Source organism: Arxiozyma heterogenica (assembly GCF_036370985.1).
Source record: "Arxiozyma heterogenica strain weizmannii chromosome Unknown scaffold_17, whole genome shotgun sequence".
Classification (NCBI taxonomy): Eukaryota; Fungi; Ascomycota; class Saccharomycetes; order Saccharomycetales; family Saccharomycetaceae; genus Arxiozyma; species Arxiozyma heterogenica.
In genome coordinates, this window is record NW_027042670.1 from 465,978 (window position 1) to 488,164 (window position 22,187).

The following is a 22,187-nucleotide window of genomic DNA, read 5'->3' on the forward strand; positions in this document are numbered from 1 at the left end:
GAACAAAGTTACAAGAAGAGAACTTTAGAAGGTCTACAATTCAAGCATAGCAGACTGGAAACAATATTCTGAGTCCTCTACAATTACAATAGTAATATAAAATTAGGTTGTGCAGTATGCGTCTTGGAATCATTATGAATCTCTTTTTTTTTTTCTTTTGCAGGATTATAATTTTATAGAAAAATCAACACATAAAAGGAATGTGTTTATATTTTTGTCATCTTAATATAATTTACTCAGTCTGAACTCTATACAGAATTCATATAAAATACTCGAGTTACAGGTTTACACCTACCAGCCTTATGTCTTCTTCCTAGTATCCAGTAATAGTAGTAGGTGGGTGGAAGGAAAAAAAAATTCTTAGAATAACTAAGTATAGACAATACGCTAATATTAAAAACGTGTATACAACAACGATTACAAAAAGGCAATTTGTGGTGGATCATGTCGTTATTTGTCTCTGTATATTCACTACTGTCCTTGAATAATTATTAGGTTTTGTTCCAACCAATGTTCTTATGATTCAATTAAAAAAAAAAAGATTAGATATGCAACGTGTCACGGTGGAGTTGTAATAAAGCTTCTAATGGCTTTTCTTTAGGGATACATTTTTCTAGAAGACTTGTTATATGAATAAATTTAATGAGAAACGGCAAAAAAAATAGGAAAAAATAAAAAAACCTTTAAATGTGATTGAATGAACAACTACACATCCGTACACCCTTACCCCATTGAAATGCATAATAATACACTCTTTTGTTGTTTTAGTTGACTAAAAAAAGAAAAAAACAATAATCAAGGGAGACTGAATGAGATGTCCGGATGTAAATACAATATAATTGTAAGGTCGTATTATCGCCCCACATTATATCCAAACGACAATACAACTTAATCTAAGGTAATATAATACAGCATTACAATACAACTCTATCAAGAATAACATGATTTTCAAAATATAATAGATGAACCAAACAATTGTCCACTTCTTTTGTTTTCTCTTTTATTTAACAAAAACAAAGAAAAGGACAAATTAACAAAGAGGAATTTATTGAATAGTTAAATTCTGGTTGAATTTTATATGAAGACCTAACGTTGTTTTAGCAATTTCTAACTAATTTCATTTTAATCAGTTAAAAGTTACTACCAACTTTTAAATCAAGAACACTTCACCCCGTTTATAATTCTACTTCGATATTGTTTTTTTTTTGTTCTTTTTTTCTTTTTTATTCTTTTTCATTTGTTTAGCATGCCACTATCTATTTTATTATTTATTTCTTTTCTCATCCCTTTCAAAACTCTATTTTTACACTTTTTATTTTCTGTCGAGTCATTTTACTTATTTTCTCTTCCATTGTCCACTTTCTGCGATTTTCTTCCACCTTTCTTTCTCCCATCGTCTTCTTCTCCCCCCCTTTTTTTATTTCTTCTTTTTAATTCTTAAACCTAAATATTGAATCAACAACCAGAAACAAAATTCAAAATCATCCAATTCTGATCTCAATAGAAAAAAAACAACTTTCCCCTCCTTTTTTTTTCATTTTTATTTGCAACACTTATTCTGCATCAAAGAATGTGAGGAATTTACCATTTTTCATGGGTAATCATATCTCTTTGAGTTTATATATGTTGAAAAAAAAACAAATAAAATGTCTTTTCTTCTCTCTTCCTTTGTTTCTTTAAAAGCAAATATATATTTGTGTAGATATATTTATTTTTGTAGCGCCTCTGGCATAGCCACTCCTTCTTTCTTTCTTTCTTTCTTTTTTCAATGTCAGTTATAAATATGTTGTTACAAGCCCTATTGCTGTCTTTCTTTCTTCTTTTCCTTCCATCTTCTTTTGCCAATCTTATTGTTAATACGTGTGTGTAGTACTGAAGTTGAAATCAATGTTTTACTTATAAAAAAAGAAAAGTAGTTATAAATATATATGTAAATATACACAACCCCATATATATAACCCCGACCTATTTTTTTTTTTTGACTGCGCTTCATAACTGATTAAGTTACTTGTCCGTATTTCCTTAGTCGTGATTGCACATTTTTATTTTGAATGTCCTCCTACAACGATATTTTTGAAAGAGCTGTGCAGGATCCATGTTCAGATGCGTGTGACTGCGAAGATTCTATAGCACCTACTGATGCTACCGTCACCACCACCATCTCATCAACAACAATACCCATCCCCATTGCTGCAGACAATATACTTTATAAAAACATCCCCAATAGAAGACTCCCGCAAAAAATAATTTTTAATGACGTATTTGACGATGATGCAGACACAGAGGAAGACAATGCTGATGAAGAAGAAAACGAAAAAAAACATACACACAAATATACACGTCGACATAACAGTGATGATGCTAAACTAGACATGACTAAACATGCATTACGAAAAGTTAATACAAGTCCACTCCATAATATCGTATCTGTCCCACAGAGACCTCAATTACACAATAGAGCAAACAGTTGCGCCCTCATACACCAACTTTCTCGATCAAATTCTAATGCCGCTGCTAACCCATTGCCCTATCCAAAAAGGGAGGATGCCTTTCTAACAAGAACTTCTTCTGCTAATTACTTTTCTAATTCTCGTAGCAATAATATTACTAGGAATAATAGTTATATCTCGGATTTCCATTGTAATTCACTAAGAAGACAGAGTTCTTCTTTGGCTATTCCCACCCATATCTATGGTTTGGAAAAATATGTATCAAGTGAATTAGATGAATTATCTTCATCCTGTGTTGGTCCAAATACACAGTCCATAACTACTTCGCCATCATCATCATCACCATCACCATCACCACCACCATTTAACAGCACTGGTACTAACAGTAGGCATAATAATAATAGTAAGAACCATTATAGCAACAGTAGTGGTTATAGTCACACCATTAAAGAAGCAAAATCTATATCATCTAATACAACATCTACTAGAGGCAAAACATCTGCTTCAATTCCACAAAAAATTGAAAATTCCTCGGACAATCTTTCGTCATCTATATTGTCACCTACTTCTGTATTATCTAGTGCATCTTCTACAACATCAACTGACGTTATAAATACTAATAAGAAAAAATCAACCCCAACTTCCCATTTAATAAAATGGAAAAATGCAGCATTAAAAAAGACTCATGGACTAAAACCAACTAGAAAATCATTCATTAAAGTTTCATTAGCAAATTCTTTTGCCTAATCAGTAAACATTTTAAATGCCATTTTTAAAAATATCCTCCCTCTCTCTTTTATTTTTTTTTTTGATTCTTAATCATCTTTATATGTCTTTCTCTTCACATTTTCTTATTTAGTCAATAAATATTATTAATAAATTTTTTATACATTTATATAGTTTTTATTCTTATTCTTTCAGTACAGTATTCTAACATAGTGTTATATGGTTAATGAAATTAATTCTTTAACTATTTTACTCTCCTTTCTTCTCTTTTCCTCCCTCTTTCTCCTCCTTCTACTTTACATATACACATTTAGACCTATATTAATATTATGTAACATGCTAAGCAGCTAGTGATCACAAAAATCCTAAAAAAAGAGAATTCTCATTCTCAACATACATATACTGACATATATTTTGCACTATTTCTTCTTATAATATTATCTGAATGTATCATAAAGTAAATTCTAATAACATTCTCTGATATATCGTCCGCATCATCTATCAAAACGATTGATATATGAGTATTTCAGTAAATTTTAAAAATTCATAAACCTTTTATTTTTTTATTATTATCAACTACATTCTTCATTCCATTTCTCACTGAACTTAGATGGACCAGTATTCTAAACGAATAGTCACTGATCTATAACTATATTTGACTCCAATACTTGACATAAAATCTTCTCCTCCTTAATCCAATTCGTAAAAATATTGTTCTATTAAATTAGAGGATCATTATTCAATTAATGAAGTGTCAGAAATACCATAATCTTTTCCTACCTTAAGAGATCTTCCTTACTATTTGAAAATGAACAATTAATGGAAAGCTACATCAAGTATCACATCACATAATTTAAAGTTAATATGTGTTATCTTTCTTTAACGACAAACACTCAGTATTTGTATTCCGCCATAGGACTCATTTGAGGGTAACCTCCTCCTTCCTTTAGGCAGCACAAGTTCATATTAGAGCGAAATTTTTTTTTCTTTTTGAACTTTTTGTTGAAAGCAAAAATTGTCAGTTATAATAAAACAAATATTAAAAACAAAAATATGAAAAGTAGTAGAGCAACGTACTTAACTTTTTGTTTGAAAGACATATTAACAATATGGTATTTCACAATATTATAAATCACCCTATACACTTAATCTAGTCAAGCAACTATGGGGTCGCATGAGTTAGTTCCAAATACAGATCCAATTTTAGATGCAGAGGAAGAATTATATTTTGGTAATGATGCCGACATCCCTTCTCATCCTCATGTCGGTCCAAATTCACAAGAGAATAATGAGGCAATTCAACCTTTCCAAAACGACTGTGCTTGTGCCTATTGTGGTATAGATTCTCCCAAATGTGTTATCAAATGTAATGTTTGTAATAAATGGTTTTGCAATTCAAAGAATGGATCAAACAGTTCGCATATCATCAATCATTTAGTATTTTCGCATCATAGTGTCGTTTCTTTACACCCTGACTCAGATTTAGGTGATACAGTACTAGAATGTTATAATTGTGGAAGAAAGAATGTATTTTTATTAGGATTTGTTTCTGCAAAAAGTGAAGCTATAGTAGTTCTTCTTTGTAGAATGCCATGTGCACAGACTAAAAATCCAAATTGGGATACAGAGCAATGGCTGCCATTGATCGAAAATAGACAATTTCTTTCGTGGGTTGCAGAAGAACCTGATGATGAAGCCAAATTAAAGGCCCGATTAATTACACCAAGTCAAATATCCAAATTAGAAGCCAAATGGAGATCTAACAAGGATGCCACAATCAATGATATCGATATTCCAGAGGAACAAGAAGAAATTCCACCATTATTATTAAGATATCAAGATGCTTACGAATACCAAAGGTCTTATGGACCATTAATTAAATTGGAAGCAGATTACGATAAACAATTAAAAGAATCACAAGCTTTAGAGCATATCTCTGTCTCATGGTCCTTAGCATTGAATAATAGACATTTGGCCTCTTTCTCTTTATCTACCTTTGAATCCAACGAACTAAAGGTTGCAGTTGGGGATGAAATGGTTCTATATTATTCAGGCTTGCAGCATCCTGATTGGGAAGGTCGTGGTTATATTGTACGTTTACCTAATAGTTTCCAAGATACATTCACACTAGAATTAAAGCCAAGTAAAACTCCACCACCAACACATTTAACGACTGGTTTTACTGCAGAATTTATTTGGAAAGGTACATCATATGATAGAATGCAAGATGCATTGAAAAAGTTCGCTGTTGACAAAAAATCTATCTCAGGTTACTTGTATTACAAGATTCTTGGTCATGATGTTGTAGATATTACATTTGATGTCCCACTTCCAAAGGAATTCTCCATTGCACATTTTAATAAATTAAATGCGTCACAATCACATGCTGTTGAACATGTACTGCAAAGACCATTATCGTTAATACAAGGTCCCCCAGGTACTGGTAAGACAGTCACTTCTGCTACCATTGTGTATCATCTTGCTAAACTACATAAGGAAAGAATTTTAGTGTGTGCCCCTTCTAATGTTGCGGTAGATCATTTAGCTGCCAAATTACGTGATCTTGGCTTAAAAGTGGTAAGGTTGACTGCAAAATCAAGGGAAGATGTTGAAAGTTCTGTCTCTGATTTAGCGTTACATAATTTAGTGGGTAGAAGTTCCAAAGGTGAATTGAAAAAATTATTAAAATTAAAAGAAGAAGTGGGTGAATTATCAGCTTCTGATACAAAGAAGTTTGTTAAATTGGTCAAAAAGTCTGAATCTGAGATCTTAAATAAAGCTGATGTTGTTTGCTGTACTTGTGTTGGTGCTGGTGATAAACGTTTAGATACAAAATTTAGAACAGTATTAATTGACGAAAGTACGCAGGCTACTGAACCTGAATGTTTAATTCCAATTGTCAAAGGCGCAAAACAAGTAATTTTGGTTGGTGATCATCAACAATTGGGTCCGGTTATTTTAGAAAGAAAAGCAGCAGATGCAGGGTTAAAACAATCCTTGTTTGAAAGGCTAATTTCTCTAGGACATGTTCCAATCAGACTTGAAGTTCAGTATCGTATGAATCCACATTTAAGTGAATTCCCAAGTAATATGTTTTACGAGGGTAGTTTACAAAACGGTGTTACTATTGAACAAAGAACTGCTACAAAAAGTTCATTCCCATGGCCTATACATGGTGTACCAATGATGTTCTGGGTAAACTATGGTAGAGAAGAAATATCAGGCAATGGTACATCATATCTAAACAGAATTGAGGCTATGAACTGTGAACGTATTATAACAAGATTATTTAAGGATGGTGTAAAACCAGAACAAATTGGTGTTATTACTCCTTATGAAGGTCAGAGAGCATATATTTTACAATATATGCAAATGAACGGTTCTATGGATAAGGAATTATATGTTAAAGTTGAGATAGCATCTGTAGATGCATTTCAAGGTCGTGAAAAAGATTATATCATTTTGTCTTGTGTTCGTGCAAATGAACAGCAAGCTATTGGTTTCTTAAGAGATCCTCGTCGTTTAAATGTAGGTTTAACACGTGCAAAATATGGGTTGGTTATCCTTGGAAATCCAAGATCTTTATCTAAAAACCTATTGTGGAACCATTTATTAATTCACTTCAGAGAAAAGGGCTGCTTGGTTGAGGGTCCATTAGACAACTTACAAATCTGTACTGTTCAATTGACGAAGATGCAATCAAGAAAGGAGAATCATTATGAAGAAACTTCCAACAGGCAATTCGACATGGGAATGGGAATGGGTGTTGACATGGGGAACCAAGCTTTTAATCAAGGATTTGATATGCAAAATTTCATGTCTTTCCAGATTCCAGGTACCAACATACCATTTGTTCCTGGATTAGATTCTAATAATGATTTTATGTCTTATGCCAATAGTGGTACTTGGAATTTTGGTAATTTTACCAGTCCATATTCTATGAGCAACGATCCTAATCTAAATAATAACATTTATCAAGGTCTAGATCGTCCATTAGATTCAAACTATGCTCAAAAATTAGATAATGCCGAGGAAAGTCAGAATAAGAAGAGCAATAGTGATGTATTAACAAAAGGGTTTTCTTCTTTAGAAATTTAATTTGTTATAATGGTTAATCATTGTCTTTTCTAATTGATAAGATATTTTTTTGTAAAAGAAAAACTACGTAAATAAAGAGGTTACAAGTGCTAAAACTTTTAGAAGCGATGGAATCAAGATATTGAAATAACTTCTGAATTGTATATTGGTTTTTATAGATATGTTAAATTTACTGTTCATTTACTTAAATTAAGGGATATTTAGACTTTTGGAACACGTATACAATATTGAAAATATATAAAATTTTTATGATTGTGCATTAAATAGTAATATTATAATCGTAAATATGTTTTAATTACTATTAAATAGCAAGACATTTTAACACGATAAAATATGCATAGAAAGATTATATATTCACACAGAAGGCGAGCAGAAGTTAAGATAGTACAATAATCTTCTATTACTTTTTATCTCTCTTCTTTGTTTGCTGAGTTTAAGAAAACTTAAATAAAAACGACTAAATGAGCTGTAATTTTTCCAAAATATGAAAACAACATTAGCAGTTTCTATAACCATTATTCCCACTGTTTCATTCCAAGATCTTTTATAAGCCGATTAGTAATTTTTGTATCTTCTATGTGAACAACAATTTTTTTTTTTCTAATTGTCTTCTTAATTTTTATACAATATACTTTTTATTTCGTCTTTATCATCAAACAAAAAGCAACTCTGATAACTCTGATGGCCGAGTATAAAGAGATTGCTTTGGTCTTTTGTCTTCGAGATATCTTTTCTTCTTTTTTTTTAGTTACGCTCCTCTTTTTTTATTTTGAAAATAACACAAATAAAAACTAAAATTTTTTACTTATCTGGTGAGTAGATAATATTCCCGTCCAATGTAAAAAATAGGGTTTTTTCAAAGAAAGTGTAGTTTTCCTTTTTTAACATTCACATAATAAGGATTAAAGATATCTCAAAAAGAAATGAGATCCTGTATTAGTGTAAAGGATAGTACAAAAAATTTTCCAAAATTACTTGAAGTAATTTTGTATATTGCATAAAATATTAAAGTTTAATTATTTGACTTCTCAACAGCTTGTATAAGTTTTTATTGTCATAAATGTTGTGCAATATTTAATCAATACAAACCTTTATTATTCAGAAATATACTTTTGTAAATTTCTTTAAGCATTAACTACAATCAGGTTTACAGAAGATTAAGTTTTTATAGTTGATAATCTTTATAGAAACCTTTAGGGTTTTAAAAATTTATGGAAATTTTCTTAAAACAATAGAAATATTTTGTCTTATATAATGTTCTTTGGAAAGAATTAAAGTTTCCATTCTCTATTGTTGTTTTTCGAACTCAATTTCCCATACTAAAGAAAAATGGAAGAACCGAAGAGTAGATACACTTTCATGAAACAATAGAAAACCGTCCGATTGGGTGATACTGTAGAAAGAGTTACAGAAGAAAAAAAAACAATATTACCTGATTACATAAGAAGAACATTATACAGATATATGTATGTGAAAAGAATTATTAATATTACCATTGTTACTAATAATAGTAAAACACTGTGAAAAGAAAAAATAATGAAGTATTAAGTCATATCAAAAATTATCATAAAAAAAATCATGGTCGAGAAAAAGATATATAATTAACATATAATTTTAGAATTCGATTGATAAACATGAAGATTTGCATTTATTAAATATTAATTTTCATCTACAATAATTCCTAAAGTAACAGTAAACCACAAGTACAACAATTCAACATATCTAAAAAAATTTAATCGAATCAAGAAATTACATATTATTTATAATATTACAATGCCTTTCTCTACAGATTTTGAACCAGTCGCTTTAGAGGATACTGATTTATTTAAACCAATTAAAGTTGGTAAGATCACACTACCACATCGTGTTGTAATGGCTCCTGTCACTAGAATGAGAGCTCTTCACCCAGGGAATATTCCAAACGGCGATCTTACTCCAACATATTATGCTCAAAGATCTCAAACCCCTGGTACTTTGATTATCACTGAAGCTTCTTTTATTTCTCCACAAGCTGGTGGTTATGATAACGCTCCAGGTATTTGGTCAGATGAACAAAATGAACAATGGAAGAAAATTTTTCAAAAGATTCACAATAATAAATCGTATGTTTTTGTTCAAATGTGGAATTTAGGCAGACAAGCCTTTCCAGATTGTATGGCAAGAGATGGCTTACGTTATGATTCGGCCTCAGACGATGTATATATGGATGAAGAGACTAAACAAGCTGCTATTAAAGCCGGTATTAAACAACATGGTATTACAAAGGAGGAAATTAAACAATACATTAAGGAATATGTAGAATCATCTAAAAAAATTATTGCTTCTGGTGCTGATGGCGTTGAAATTCATAGTGCTAATGGTTATTTGTTACAGCAATTTATAAATGCAAGCACTAACAAGAGAACTGATGAATATGGTGGGTCAATTGAAAACAGAGCACGTTTTACTCTAGAAGTTGTAGATGCCTTAATCGACGCTATTGGTGCTGAAAGGGTCGCCATTAGATTATCTCCATTCTATAGATCTGCTGGTATGCTTGGTGCAGATGAACCAGAAGTCTTTGAAATGTATTCATATATTTTAGACGAATTAGAAAAAAGAGCACAAAATGGTAAGCGTTTAGCTTATGTACATTTTATTGAACCAAGAGTCACCAAAGGCTGGCATGAAAATGATGACGGTGCTGACTACCAACACAGCAACGACTTTGTTTACGATCACTGGAAAGGACCTGTAATCAGAGCTGGTAATTTTGCTGCCCATCCAGACCTTACTAAAGCAGCCTTGAATGATCAAACTTTAATTGCATATGGTAGATACTTTATTTCTACTCCTGACTTAGTCCAAAGACTAGCAGAAGGTTTACCATTGAATAAGTATGATAGAAGTACTTTCTATAGTCCAGATGCAAAGGGTTATATTGATTACCCAACTTATGATGAAGCTATCAAGTTAGGATGGAAATAATCTATCAGTTGAATATCTTTATGTAGGGTTTTTTATGTACATTAGTTGATCCTTTGTTAAAGTACATATAATCATATGTTCTTCAAGAAATAAGCAATAAGAAAAGGAGAAAAATGCAGTCCTAATAGGGAATCAATCAAAGCAATGAACATGAAAAATAAGATAAACAAATAGATAAATTTAAAGTTGAATCTATTTTTTATATAAATAATTACGAAGGAAATCGATATAAAAAGTTCAACAAAAGGGGATTGGATCCATTTTGTGACACTTTAAAGAAATGGGAGTTGGGGAGATATAGTTTCTATTAACTATATTCTTAAAAGTTTTCTTAACTGTCTTCATGAACATCCAAAATGGGTTAATAAGAAGATTTTAGTCTGTAAAGTTTTGTTTTCTATTTTAGTTGATAAGGATATGTTCATCACTTTTTTCTAGAGGCCAATCTGGCAGAAAAAAAGAAAATTTTTCGTTACAAAAAGATTTTTCTTTATAATTAAAGAGTGTTTTACTTTCTGAAAAAGGTACTTTAAACTCTTTGTTGCTAAAAGTCATTTTAAAAATTTTTTATAGATAAAAGCAAGATGCTCTTAAATAAATTTCTCATGATATTTGAAATGCTGATATGAATAAATTTAATCTTTCTTATAAGAATCTTATGTGTTGTTAAAACAAAAGATAACATACATACATATATACATATTTAATACTAATTAATTATACCATTTCTCTTATAACAGCTTCATGTGGGAAAGTAGGATCAGTTGGATCTTTAATGATATTAGTATTTTGGAATTCTTGATGTTTGGCATATGCTACAGCATATGAAGCAGCTGAAATAGTTAAACCAATGGCTACGACAAGTAGGCTAGTAATCATTAATATTGATGAACAATATTGGATGATTGCCATACCCAAATAAAATAATGCACGATATCCATTTGTTTCAAATTTAGAGATAAATTCAATAAAATTATCACTCAAGGGACATATTTTTAATAAGAATGGGATCTCAATAAATAATATGATTAGTCCTTGAATGATACTTACTATACCAAATGCAATGACACCGTTGATATGGAAAAGATTGGCAACACCTAAAGCAATGCATAGGATAATATTGATGTATCCAAACCATTTCCCATATACACTAAAATTGAAACTCTTCAAATCTTTTAATACCCCTGCTATGTTAATGAACTGTCTAATATCTAACACCATTTGATCTATTTTTTATATTTTTCTTGTCTGTTGATTTATTTGATTCTCTAATGAATCTGTGTGGCTGATATATTTTTAATAGTTAGCTATTTGTTCTTTCAGAAAAGTCTATACAGACAACAATAATATGTAGCTGTATATATATATATGTATGTTAATACGGCACCTGTCATATACAAATATATTCTTTAAGTAAAGGTTAATTGCTTTGCTCCTCTGTTCTAATAATTCGGATTTCATAATTGGAATGTTTTTAAACGATAGTAGTTGAATTATCGGAATTCCCCTTTTGCTAAGACAGAAAAACGAAACAAACCAACGAAGATGCAAAAAAAAAAATTGAAAAGCCTTACCAATTTGGCCACCCTCTTTTCGTTTCAAGGAAAAAGCACATCGAAAGCGAATTTTGTGACATTTTTTTTTGTGTTTGGAAAAGAAAAATTAGAGAAATAAAGAAGAGACGAAAAGAGAAAGTGGATTACTGGGACAAACAAAAGCATTAAAAAGTTAAAAAACTTTGTATTACTCTTTTCTAAATTCATAGTTACCCCCCCCCCCGATAGCTATTGCAAAACAAGAAGTATTTTTAATTTAGTGTAGGAACTAATACATATACATATATATATAAACTAGAATCTCTGCTAAACATTTTTCTCCTTTAATTTTTTTTTGTTATTAGTTGTTTCTTTTCTGTGTTGAGGTTTGTATTAAATTGAAAACAAATTTAGAAAAGAATAAATATGTTGTCTTTAAAAAATATTGTAAGTACATTTGGTACTAAAAGAGTTCCTGGGGTTTTTTTGCATACTTCGGTGATTAATCAAGCCAATGCATTCTCAAGAGCACAGTTAAAGAAGGATTTGATTAAAGATAAAGGTTTGAAAAAACCAGCCTCTGCATATATCCTTTTTACTAAAGTGGAGAGACCAAAGATTAAAAGAGAAAATCCAGAATTAACTACCATGCAAATTTCTTCTAAATTAGGTGCCAAATGGGCAACATTATCTCAAGTGGAAAAACAACCTTTCGTTGATCAATATAATCAAAATTATAAGATATACAAAGATCAATTGGCTCAAATAGAAAGTAAACTACCACCGAAGAAACCAGTCAATGGATTTGTTTTGTTTGGAAATGAGATAAGATCTCAGTTGAAAATAGAATTTCCAAATATTGATCAAATTGAAATTACTAAAAAGATTGCAGAAAAGTGGAAGAATTTACCTGAACAAAAGAAAACTCATTATAATGAATTGTATAAGCAAAATATGATTGAATGGAAAAAACAAAGCTCTGATAATAACTAAATAATAATAATAATATACTACTTTTATTTTAACTATATTCTATGATTGTTTTTGGTGTATTACCATTTTTATATTTTTAAAACTTCTTTGGTAAGTATACAAGTTTCTTCTTTTTCTTCTAACTTAAAGGTTCATTAAATTTTAAATTCACATCATTTCGGAATTCTGAAAGTTTGGCATTACCATTTTTGATAAGTTTTTATATTTTTAATATTATTATTGTTTTTATTGTTTTTTTCTCTTTCTATTGTTTATGTATCTTTTTAATTCGTCAAATAGTTAATTTTGAACAATAATGTCTTTAATCACCAATAAAATCATTTGTTTGAGTAGGTGAACTGAATCATATCTTGATCTATAAACAGTTTGGAAATATTTTACAGTATTGAAGTCATCATGAGTGAGGTTGGTAACTTAATTGTCAACATCTTTATTTGTTTGAAGATTATTCTTTGATTTAAATGTAAATTTATGATAAATGCGTCATTGACCAAGTATTTTTTTAGATTAGTATTGGAAATAAATTTGTTACAGGTGTTATAGCACTGGATTAGACCTGATTATCTTGTATGATGACCAAAATATTGACTTTCTTATAATGATTAACAGTTTTGTATGCAATGCCTCATGAAAATAGTGATATAATAGAATAGAAGAACATATTAATTATATTGTTATGGGCCTGAAACTTGGCATATTTCCAATTCTTCAACTTTTAACTAAAACTATAATGTTTTTGAGATTGGGATGAAAAAAGAATAATTGAATTAATGTATGATGAAAAATATTAGCTGAAGCCAAATATTAATCTAATATAACCTTATCTTTATATAACTCTTTGATAAAAATTAACTTTAAGCTGTCTAATTCAACAGATTTTTCCAGATTATATATAAATCAGCAAGAAATCCGATTCATGTTAATGGACTTATGTTTTTCATTATTTAATTTTTATAGAGGCCATATCAAATTTTTTATTCAAAAGACTACATCTTCTTATTTATGGATAATACTACGTGAAAAATTTTTTATAATGTACTAATTTCTGAATATATTAACGTTGAGCTATTAGATTGTTGTGCTCTTTATAAGTATGTCTTGTATAGTGTAACACAAATTACACAGGTTTTTGCACTGATTTCCAGTTTACTGAAAAAATGACATACATGTTATTATAGAGCTACAATGTCTGCATTGATTCTTTTTATATTTTCTAAGTTTTGGGCTACTGCAGATGCTTTCCATCATGAAGATTTCACAAATGCGTTTAGTTGTGGTGGGTTTATAGCATGATGGATAACTACTCAGTCATTTATGTGGACTGTAGGAGATATTGATGAAAATGTCTTGAGTACTACATTCATCGATAATCAAGTTTATTTAAGATTCTGAGCTTTAGGATTTGTAATAATTCCTGTTGCTTTCACTTTTATCCCCTTTGTTTTATATAATGCTTTTTATAGGTATAGTTATGTTACTATAACAAAAGTAATTTTCATAGATATATTTAAGTGTCATGTGAGTAGAACTTATGGTATCCTAATTGTGTGGATTGGTTAATGAAGAAAAATAATAAGAAATGAAAATATTCTATATCTTAGTTCTTATGTTTTGTACTTGTAAGGACGGTGTAAAATTTATTCTCCGATTCTAATTGTCTTCTCGTCTTTTTGTAGAAGTTCAATAAAGTGATTAGAAAAAAGAAGTTTAAGTAATTATTCTATTGTTTTCAGTAACCTTTGATTTATTTAATGTTATTGGTTTTGAAAGCATGTGAACTTTTTTGGAAAACTCTGACACTCAGCTCCACTAAATAAGGATAAGTTTAAAATCTAATGTCAAAAAAAAATTTTTAACGGTTGTTATTGAGAATTATAAATTGCATTTTGTTTTTTGTTTATACTTTTATAAAGTTAGATAGGGAATTAAGAACATACATTTAGTTTTGATAATTAAAAAAGAATACCAATGTGTGGTTTAGATGGAACTTGAAAGGTGACTCAATAAGCTTAATGAAACGTGGGTTTGAATACTGTGTTCTCCCGACAAAGTATATATTGATTAGTAAAAAAATTAGTTGTCTCGAAATTTAAACAATGGCTAAGACCTAATGGAATATATTAAGATGATCATATCATGTATTTTTTCAACACTTTGTAAAGAATCGTTTTTTATGAATTTTGTAGAAGACTTTATTTTTTTCATACATTCTACGAAAAAGATATATTTGGCAAGCCATAAGAAATGAGAAGTTTGGTGTGTTCATGACTTCTACAATGTACCAAGATTCATTAAAATCCATCTGGAGTTTATGGCTTAATTTTTTATGTACCTAAATTCCTCAGTATTATTTCATATAGTGGACTAAATATTTGATTTGCTTAAACATTTAACACACGATTATTGATAAATTGAAAATCGCATATTGTAGACTAGATGAAATTCTTTAAGTTAAACAAATAAGAATTAGGCTTTAAAAAAAGAAAATATTAATTTCAGAAAATAAATTACTATTTTTCCAAACAGACAATATAGATGACTCAGTAAAAATGAGTGAGTCATGTATAAGTTCAAACAAAGTAAGTATCCCTAATAAGTTAGTGAAGTGTGATTGTTTGCTACGCCTACTATTGGCTAAGAGGTTTTTAAGGTTCTACTAAATTGTTGATAGTGGTGTATAAGTCACTTACTAATACAACAAGTTGGATAATTGATTAAGTTTCAGAAATATATAAAAGGACAACAGTTTGGAATGGTTGAGATTAGTTTGTAACAATTCTTGTATATAAAAAATATAATAATGAAAAAAGAGTCAGTCAAGCAATAATGAGTCAATGAATAAAAAAATAACTCTAATATAATAGCGTTTCTATATTACCTCGTTATTACCCATCTATCCATTCAATAGTTCAATAATTAGTCATAGTTTATAAGTTATAATCTATCTATTTAATAAAAATTATGTTAAATCTTAGTCAAAACACTTCATGTTATATAGGTAAGTGGCCTTTAGTTTTATTAATTAGTCGGGAAACGGGAGTAATATCACACAGATAATTTATTAATAATCAAAGATAGTAATTGATACAATCAGCAAGATGATTATTAATACTGTCTTTGTACATTAACGGCTATATCGAACTGTTGGAAAATGAAAGTTTATTACTGTCATTACCATAAGAATTATTTTTAATTAGTTTTTCTGTATATTATGTGGTGTGCGGACGTACCGTAATATCAGGAAGACATTTTATTTGTCACCAAATATGTTTTTCACAGATTTGAAGAGAAATGAAAATCTTAAAAGAATCAAAGTAAATAAAAGAATTTATACTGTATACACTATATAATAAGTATATACATGTATTTAGTACAAAACAAAACATGAATCTATAACTTAATGATGTCTACCATTACCATGGATGCTGAAGGCTCCAAATTCCAACAAATATATTAGCTCGATAAAAGCAGCTCAATATATAAGACCGTTTTAGTAATTATATTATCGACTATAGTTGATTACTGTTTCGATTATTTGAATAACTGTTAATATTATTTGCGATTCCCCAAAATATACAAAAGAAGTTAACCATCTCATATTATAGCACTCTTTGTTGTAGCACGTGTATGGCTTATTAAGACAATAAATAGTTCTAGATTCCATAAGATCCTGAATGAATCTAGAACCAATTAGTGTATTAGTAAGCCATACATGTGCTACAACATTAGATGCTGCATAATAAAAAGATTGGATTACATAAGACCTTGGCAAATCTAGAATTTACCTATTGTTTTATTAAGTCCCACGTGTATTACTAATCACCATGATTAGAGAATTGGGATGCAGTTCTAATCCAGTAGTGCACCTAAATTAATATAATAAATTTTAGGGTTGAATCAGTCAAGTCATTAATGTAGTAACCTGAATAATCGATCGAGCTCCAGAAAACATATAAAAGGACAACGTTTTCTGGAGATAAAAGATCATCTTCCATAACCGTTTCTTGTAAATAATTTATATATTATATATGAAAAAAAGAGAACAACAAGCAAGTAACAAGTCAAGTAACTTCGAATAAGTACATTAGCTCGATATAAGCCGCTTAATATATAAGACCGTTTTAGTAATTATACTATCGACTATAGTTGATTACTGTCTCGATTATTTGAATTACTATTAATATTATTTGCGCTTCCCTGGAATACACAAAGAACTTCACCACACCATACTACAACACTCTTAAAATTAAGGTGGTTTCGTGGTCTAGTTGGTTATGGCATCTGCTTAACACGCAGAACGTCCCCAGTTCGATCCTGGGCGAAATCAATTTTTGCAGCCCTTGCAAAATTTCAAACTGCAATATTCTGGCTAAAAATTTATATTATGTGCCATATGAAATCCTGGTGTCACTATAAACGATATTATGGACTTTTTAGTTGACGATGATGTTCTTGTTTTTCTTGTTCATATACATATATGTGCCTTTATACCTATATATGTTGGTTTATTCTTCGTATAGAGTATAGTTTATGTATCATCTATAGCCAACAACTAAGAGTCATTTGCCTATTTTAGTGTTCTAGAGGAGTATACCTCTCGTAATAGGTCTTCATCTACTATATTTTTCCTCGCTTTTGCGCATCCATAACATTATCTAGTCCTTTTTATGATAGCCTCTTAAAATATCGTTATATCTCATAATTCTATATCTAACAAATAACTCTTTTTGTAATATAATAATATGTTGTAAAAGATTTTATAGAATGAATTAGAAAAATATACTACACTCAGATCTAATAGGGTATTGTATATTATTGATTTAAACTATTTGTAATAAAAAGTATGATTTGTCAACCATATAATAAAGAGAACGAAATTAAGAATTTTTTTATTCATCATATATAATTGCTTATTACCCATAATTATTGTGTAAGGAACCCAACTTGAAATCCAGTAGATACGCAATTCCGAGGGTAACACCTGAGTGTCTGGGTGGAGGATTGGTACAGCCATGTGCGCAGCGGCTCCTATAAGGTATTGAATCTGATTGGGGGATTTCCAGGGAGTGAGAATTATATCAAATCTTGTCAAGAGGCCTTTGATTACTGAGAGATATGCCAGGGGTAATCATTTTATTTAAATACATCTTAGTAATGATATTAAGAAGTAACTCTTAATATCATACAAGACTAAGAAGAACAACAGCAAGAAGTAATAATACTACATCAGGGTTATTAATTAGTGATACATAGAGCTTATGTAAGAGTGTTTACACTTATACTAATTGATATGATTTATCCATTTACATACAACAACTCTTACATATTGTCGATATAGTAGCTCATTACTTCACACATCATGATAACCTTTTTTATTTTATTTTATTACAAAAGACATTATTTTAAAATTCATAGAGTTCTGTTTAAATATGACTGAGTATTTCAAAAGAGATATGGTTGTGTGTTATGTTGAATAAATTAATGGAATTTATATATCCATCTGAGATGTGATATTTTTCCTTATTTTTTGTATAATAAATAAAATATGCAAGAATGACCTTTTTCTTCAATGACTGACTTGTATATTCTTATGCCCTGTGGATATTTGTTATTGTTAATACTGTTTCGTTAATATTAATGTATCAAAATGATTCTACTACCTGTATACTTAAAATATATGGTGAGTATATCTTCAATATTTTTCACAGTATAATATAAATGAGTAATATATAAACCCTGAATACTGTTTAAAAAGGTGGTTATGACTTGGTAAACTTAAAGAATAAGATACATGATGATATATACATCTCACTCCTTAGAACTTCTTCATGAAACTCATTTTATTACACAGTTTATCAATGTTAAAAAATCATTCTTATGTGAGTTAATTCTTTTTGGTAGAACAGTTCTTAAATTGTCCCAAATTTTTCTGGTGAAATAATTAATACTTAGATAATATTTTTTAATACTCTTGTGGACTAATTTGTGAGTTATACTTCTTGATGGAGTAATGATAGTTGATTATCTGTTAATAATACTTAAAATACAAAAATAAGTTAAGAGTTCAAAAAATATTTATCCCAGACCCCCCTTTTAATATATATTCATGACCCTTCTGATGCATAATAACTAAAAAAAAAAAGCGTACCGAATAATTTGTTATAACTTGGATATTTAAATAAGCTTATTATATCTTCTGTTTTGCAGTATTAAATGAAGCGGCATTTATTAGCTATATTTTGATTTGTCTATATAAAAACGTATAAATTGACATTTCGGATATCGCTTTGATGCTTTTAATAGTAATTGAAGCATAAAGTTTTGATGTATTATGGTTATTTCACATACAATATATTATAGGTGTCCAGGTCTTTCGGTGAGCCATGTAGATTCCTATACTATATTTTGAAATAAAAAAGTAATTTATTGGTCTTTAACTGCAATCAGTACTGTTATCAGATATGGATGAAGTATACTTAAACTTCCTTACATAAATTTATGATATAAAAATAAAAATCAAAAAAAAAAAAAATCTTTGAAAATATATAATATTAATTATCACTATCCTATATCATTTATTTAAAAAGACTATATTAATTATATATATATATATGTATAGTAATAACTATGGTAGTGATATAAAAATGCTTTTATAGAATTCTAATTATAAATAATATTTTTCTGAGCTGTTTTACATTAAACCACATTTTATAAGTTATCTGCTACTTTTATATTTTACTTCATATAATGTAATATAAAAATTGATATTATAGATTTGGTCACCAATATAAGTTATTTTAAGGTTATTCGCTTTCTTCCTACAGACTAATAATCAAGGTAGACGTTATAATAAGGGAAAAATTGTAATACTTTATTTAGGCTATTATATATTCGTCTAGTAAAGATGCATTCTTTGTAATGTGAATTTTACCAAATGATTGTTCTTGGACCAAATCTACGCATCCTGTCGTTGCTAGAGTTAACATATTGAAAAAGGCATCACTGGCTTCTCGTTTTGAAATAGGGTTGCTATTTTGATGGATTTTGGTATGTTGTTCGACAACTAAATCATTAAATAAAATTGAATCTTCTTTCATCTTTAATGTTTCAACAATATGATTGATTGTAGGGTTAATATTTTCGCTGGTCGGTAGCTTCATGTGTTGATCGTTATCGTTGTTACTCACATTATTGTTCTTATAAGGACTAGAAAGAATATCATTATCGTCCATATGCTCCTCAGTATTCAATTGGTTAGTAATATCTGCATCCAAAGGAGCAATAATATCTGGCTCTAAATCCTGGTAGGGTTCTCCGTTACCCAAGGAATTGGCATCTAAATCTAATGAATTATCATACTCAGGTTCCTCAATACCTTCATATGTGTTATTTGTAACTTTTGGCTTTTTCAGATTCCGATAATCTAGATATTGTGTAGTTATGACATTAGGAATATAATCTAAACTACCAATCATTTGTTCCCACAATCTTTTTTGGTTTAATTTTATTATTGAATGTTTTTTAATTACTGCATGCTTAGACACAATTGTCAAAGATTCGTTTTTCAACTCTTCATCTGTTAATTCTTGACTGAAGTCGCTTTCAACTGGAATGGTGTGTTTTAATAAGGGATTTCTGGTAGATGTGCTTTTTTTGCTGCTATGCCTTTTTTCATTGTTGACGATTTCAGTTTCTGGTTCCAATTCCAATTCAGACTGTTCTTTTTCAAGTTCTAAGTCAAATCCAAAGTCAGTTGGTTCATGGATATCCACCGATTCAGCTCTTCTTCCGAGTTCAATAGAATCATGTGATATATCAGTATCCATATTTATCCCTTCGTTATTTCCAAAATCTAGATTCCAATCATTATCATGGTAATTTGTATTGCCACTATTAATGTTCATTTCCGAATGTTCAACTGTAGGTTCTGTATTTCTAGTACCTTCAATCCATGATGACTTGTCCTGGATAGAAGTATTTTGACCATTAACATCTTGTATATCGAAATCTAGATCAAGATTGGAGTTCTCATGGATATTGGGACCTTCGTTAGAATCAAATCTTCTACCAACTTCAATGGATATATCAAAAGAATTATTTGGATTAGTTGTTTTGGTAGCTCCTTGAACTTGACGTTCCATATTATCAAACTTGTTCAATAAATTTGATGCAGAAGAAATATTCTCATCTAAAAAACCTAGAGTAGGTAAGACAAGCACTTCCTTTTCTGTGACTGTATCTTCTAAAATTAAATGACCAATTTTGGCGATAGTGGCGTTTTCTGTCATCGTTACATTAATTTTTGAAGATGCCTTAAACAATGAGCTAATCTTGATTAATGTATCTTTAATATCAGATAAAAGAAAACCTGCTTGTTTAGAATAGACACGAACTACACCATGTAATAATTCACCTGAAGTACGTAACGTAATATTATTAATTGAAGCATGCCCTTTATCTTTTTCTAAAATTGAATTGTTTCTATTTTCTAAATTGTAACCTACGACTTTTTCGATTGCTCGAACAGATTTACTTATATCAGTTTGTAAAACCGATGTTCGAGAAACATTGGACATATTTGAAGCAAGCCATATTTGGGCCAAAGGACTTTGATTATTAGCCATGTTCAACATTATGCTTGGTTGTTGTGTGTCCATTTTTTTTTTGGAAAAGTCTTAATCTTGCAAAATTATCTATATAATTATTTTTTTTATTGGTGAGATAGCAAAGTTATAAAAAGAAATTTAGATAGCAAATAGAAGTATTATGTATTTTTTTTTTTTACTTTTTTTTTGTTAAAAGATTGTATTGGTTTATATTTATTTATGTTCTAGCTTAGGTTGTTTTATGATGTCTTGTAGCTTTTGATATCATCTACAAGAGCATGTGTAAGTTTAAATCTAAATCTATTTATGTTTATTCTTAAATTTCACCATGTTAACGTGTCGTTAACAAAAAAATATTGAAAATTTAAAAATTTCGCGTCAAGAAATTTCGATGTTTACTTTTTTTTTTGGTGAGGAAAAAAAATTGAAAAAGTTGTAACACATAAAAGGTTTTCGCCTCTTTACAAATGTGACGGTTATTGAATTTGTAAAGTCTATAACGAAAAGAGGTATTTGTAAGCTGTCAAGAGTCTATGACGAGTTTAATTTAATTATTTAGAAATAAATTGGAGTAGGAAATAGCAAAAATGAAGGGAGAGTATTTCAAAAAGATCTCTGAAGAGACTTTTATTGTCGTATTATCTACAAAAGTGTATGGTTATTTGTTATTGCCTGGGTATATCATGTAAAAGATTCTAATACATTTTATGCCTTCAAGTGGATATTTTCAGAGAGAAAGGAGAATAGGGTAAATATTTTGCTCAGTACTCTTTTAACCTCGTTTTTTAAAAAGTGTATGAAATGAATATCCC

General features: G+C 29.5%; 7 protein-coding genes and 1 non-coding gene across 8 annotated transcripts; 6 read left to right on the plus strand and 2 right to left on the minus strand.

The window, feature by feature from the left end:
* Positions 1-2,051: 2,051 nt before the first annotated feature.
* On the plus strand, positions 2,052-3,197 carry PWA37_001543 (uncharacterized protein; the record flags this gene model as incomplete). The annotated part of the gene is made up of 1 exon (XM_064858166.1): positions 2,052-3,197. One exon carries the CDS (start codon positions 2,052-2,054, stop codon positions 3,195-3,197), a length of 1,146 nt encoding a protein of 381 aa, XP_064714873.1.
* Positions 3,198-4,340: 1,143 nt separating this feature from the next.
* On the plus strand, positions 4,341-7,274 carry NAM7 (ATP-dependent RNA helicase NAM7; the record flags this gene model as incomplete). The annotated part of the gene is made up of 1 exon (XM_064858167.1): positions 4,341-7,274. The coding sequence occupies one exon, from the start codon at positions 4,341-4,343 to the stop codon at positions 7,272-7,274; it is 2,934 nt and encodes a 977-aa protein (XP_064714874.1).
* A 1,773-nt stretch (positions 7,275-9,047) lies between these two features.
* Positions 9,048-10,241, plus strand: PWA37_001545 (alkene reductase; the record flags this gene model as incomplete). The annotated part of the gene is made up of 1 exon (XM_064858168.1): positions 9,048-10,241. The coding sequence occupies one exon, from the start codon at positions 9,048-9,050 to the stop codon at positions 10,239-10,241; it is 1,194 nt and encodes a 397-aa protein (XP_064714875.1).
* Positions 10,242-10,958: 717 nt separating this feature from the next.
* TVP18 (Tvp18p) lies at positions 10,959-11,462 on the minus strand (the record flags this gene model as incomplete). The annotated part of the gene is made up of 1 exon (XM_064858169.1): positions 10,959-11,462. One exon carries the CDS (start codon positions 11,460-11,462, stop codon positions 10,959-10,961), a length of 504 nt encoding a protein of 167 aa, XP_064714876.1.
* Positions 11,463-12,202: 740 nt separating this feature from the next.
* ABF2 (DNA-binding protein ABF2) lies at positions 12,203-12,769 on the plus strand (the record flags this gene model as incomplete). The annotated part of the gene is made up of 1 exon (XM_064858170.1): positions 12,203-12,769. One exon carries the CDS (start codon positions 12,203-12,205, stop codon positions 12,767-12,769), a length of 567 nt encoding a protein of 188 aa, XP_064714877.1.
* Positions 12,770-14,161: 1,392 nt separating this feature from the next.
* On the plus strand, positions 14,162-14,329 carry PWA37_001548 (uncharacterized protein; the record flags this gene model as incomplete). The annotated part of the gene is made up of 1 exon (XM_064858171.1): positions 14,162-14,329. A coding segment is annotated over one exon (168 nt), but the record flags the coding sequence as incomplete, so codon positions are not given.
* Positions 14,330-17,021: 2,692 nt separating this feature from the next.
* Positions 17,022-17,097, plus strand: PWA37_001549. The gene has a single exon. It is a non-coding gene; the product is annotated as a tRNA-Val (tRNA).
* A 2,547-nt stretch (positions 17,098-19,644) lies between these two features.
* On the minus strand, positions 19,645-21,426 carry MCD1 (kleisin alpha; the record flags this gene model as incomplete). The annotated part of the gene is made up of 1 exon (XM_064858172.1): positions 19,645-21,426. One exon carries the CDS (start codon positions 21,424-21,426, stop codon positions 19,645-19,647), a length of 1,782 nt encoding a protein of 593 aa, XP_064714879.1.
* Positions 21,427-22,187: the final 761 nt, after the last annotated feature.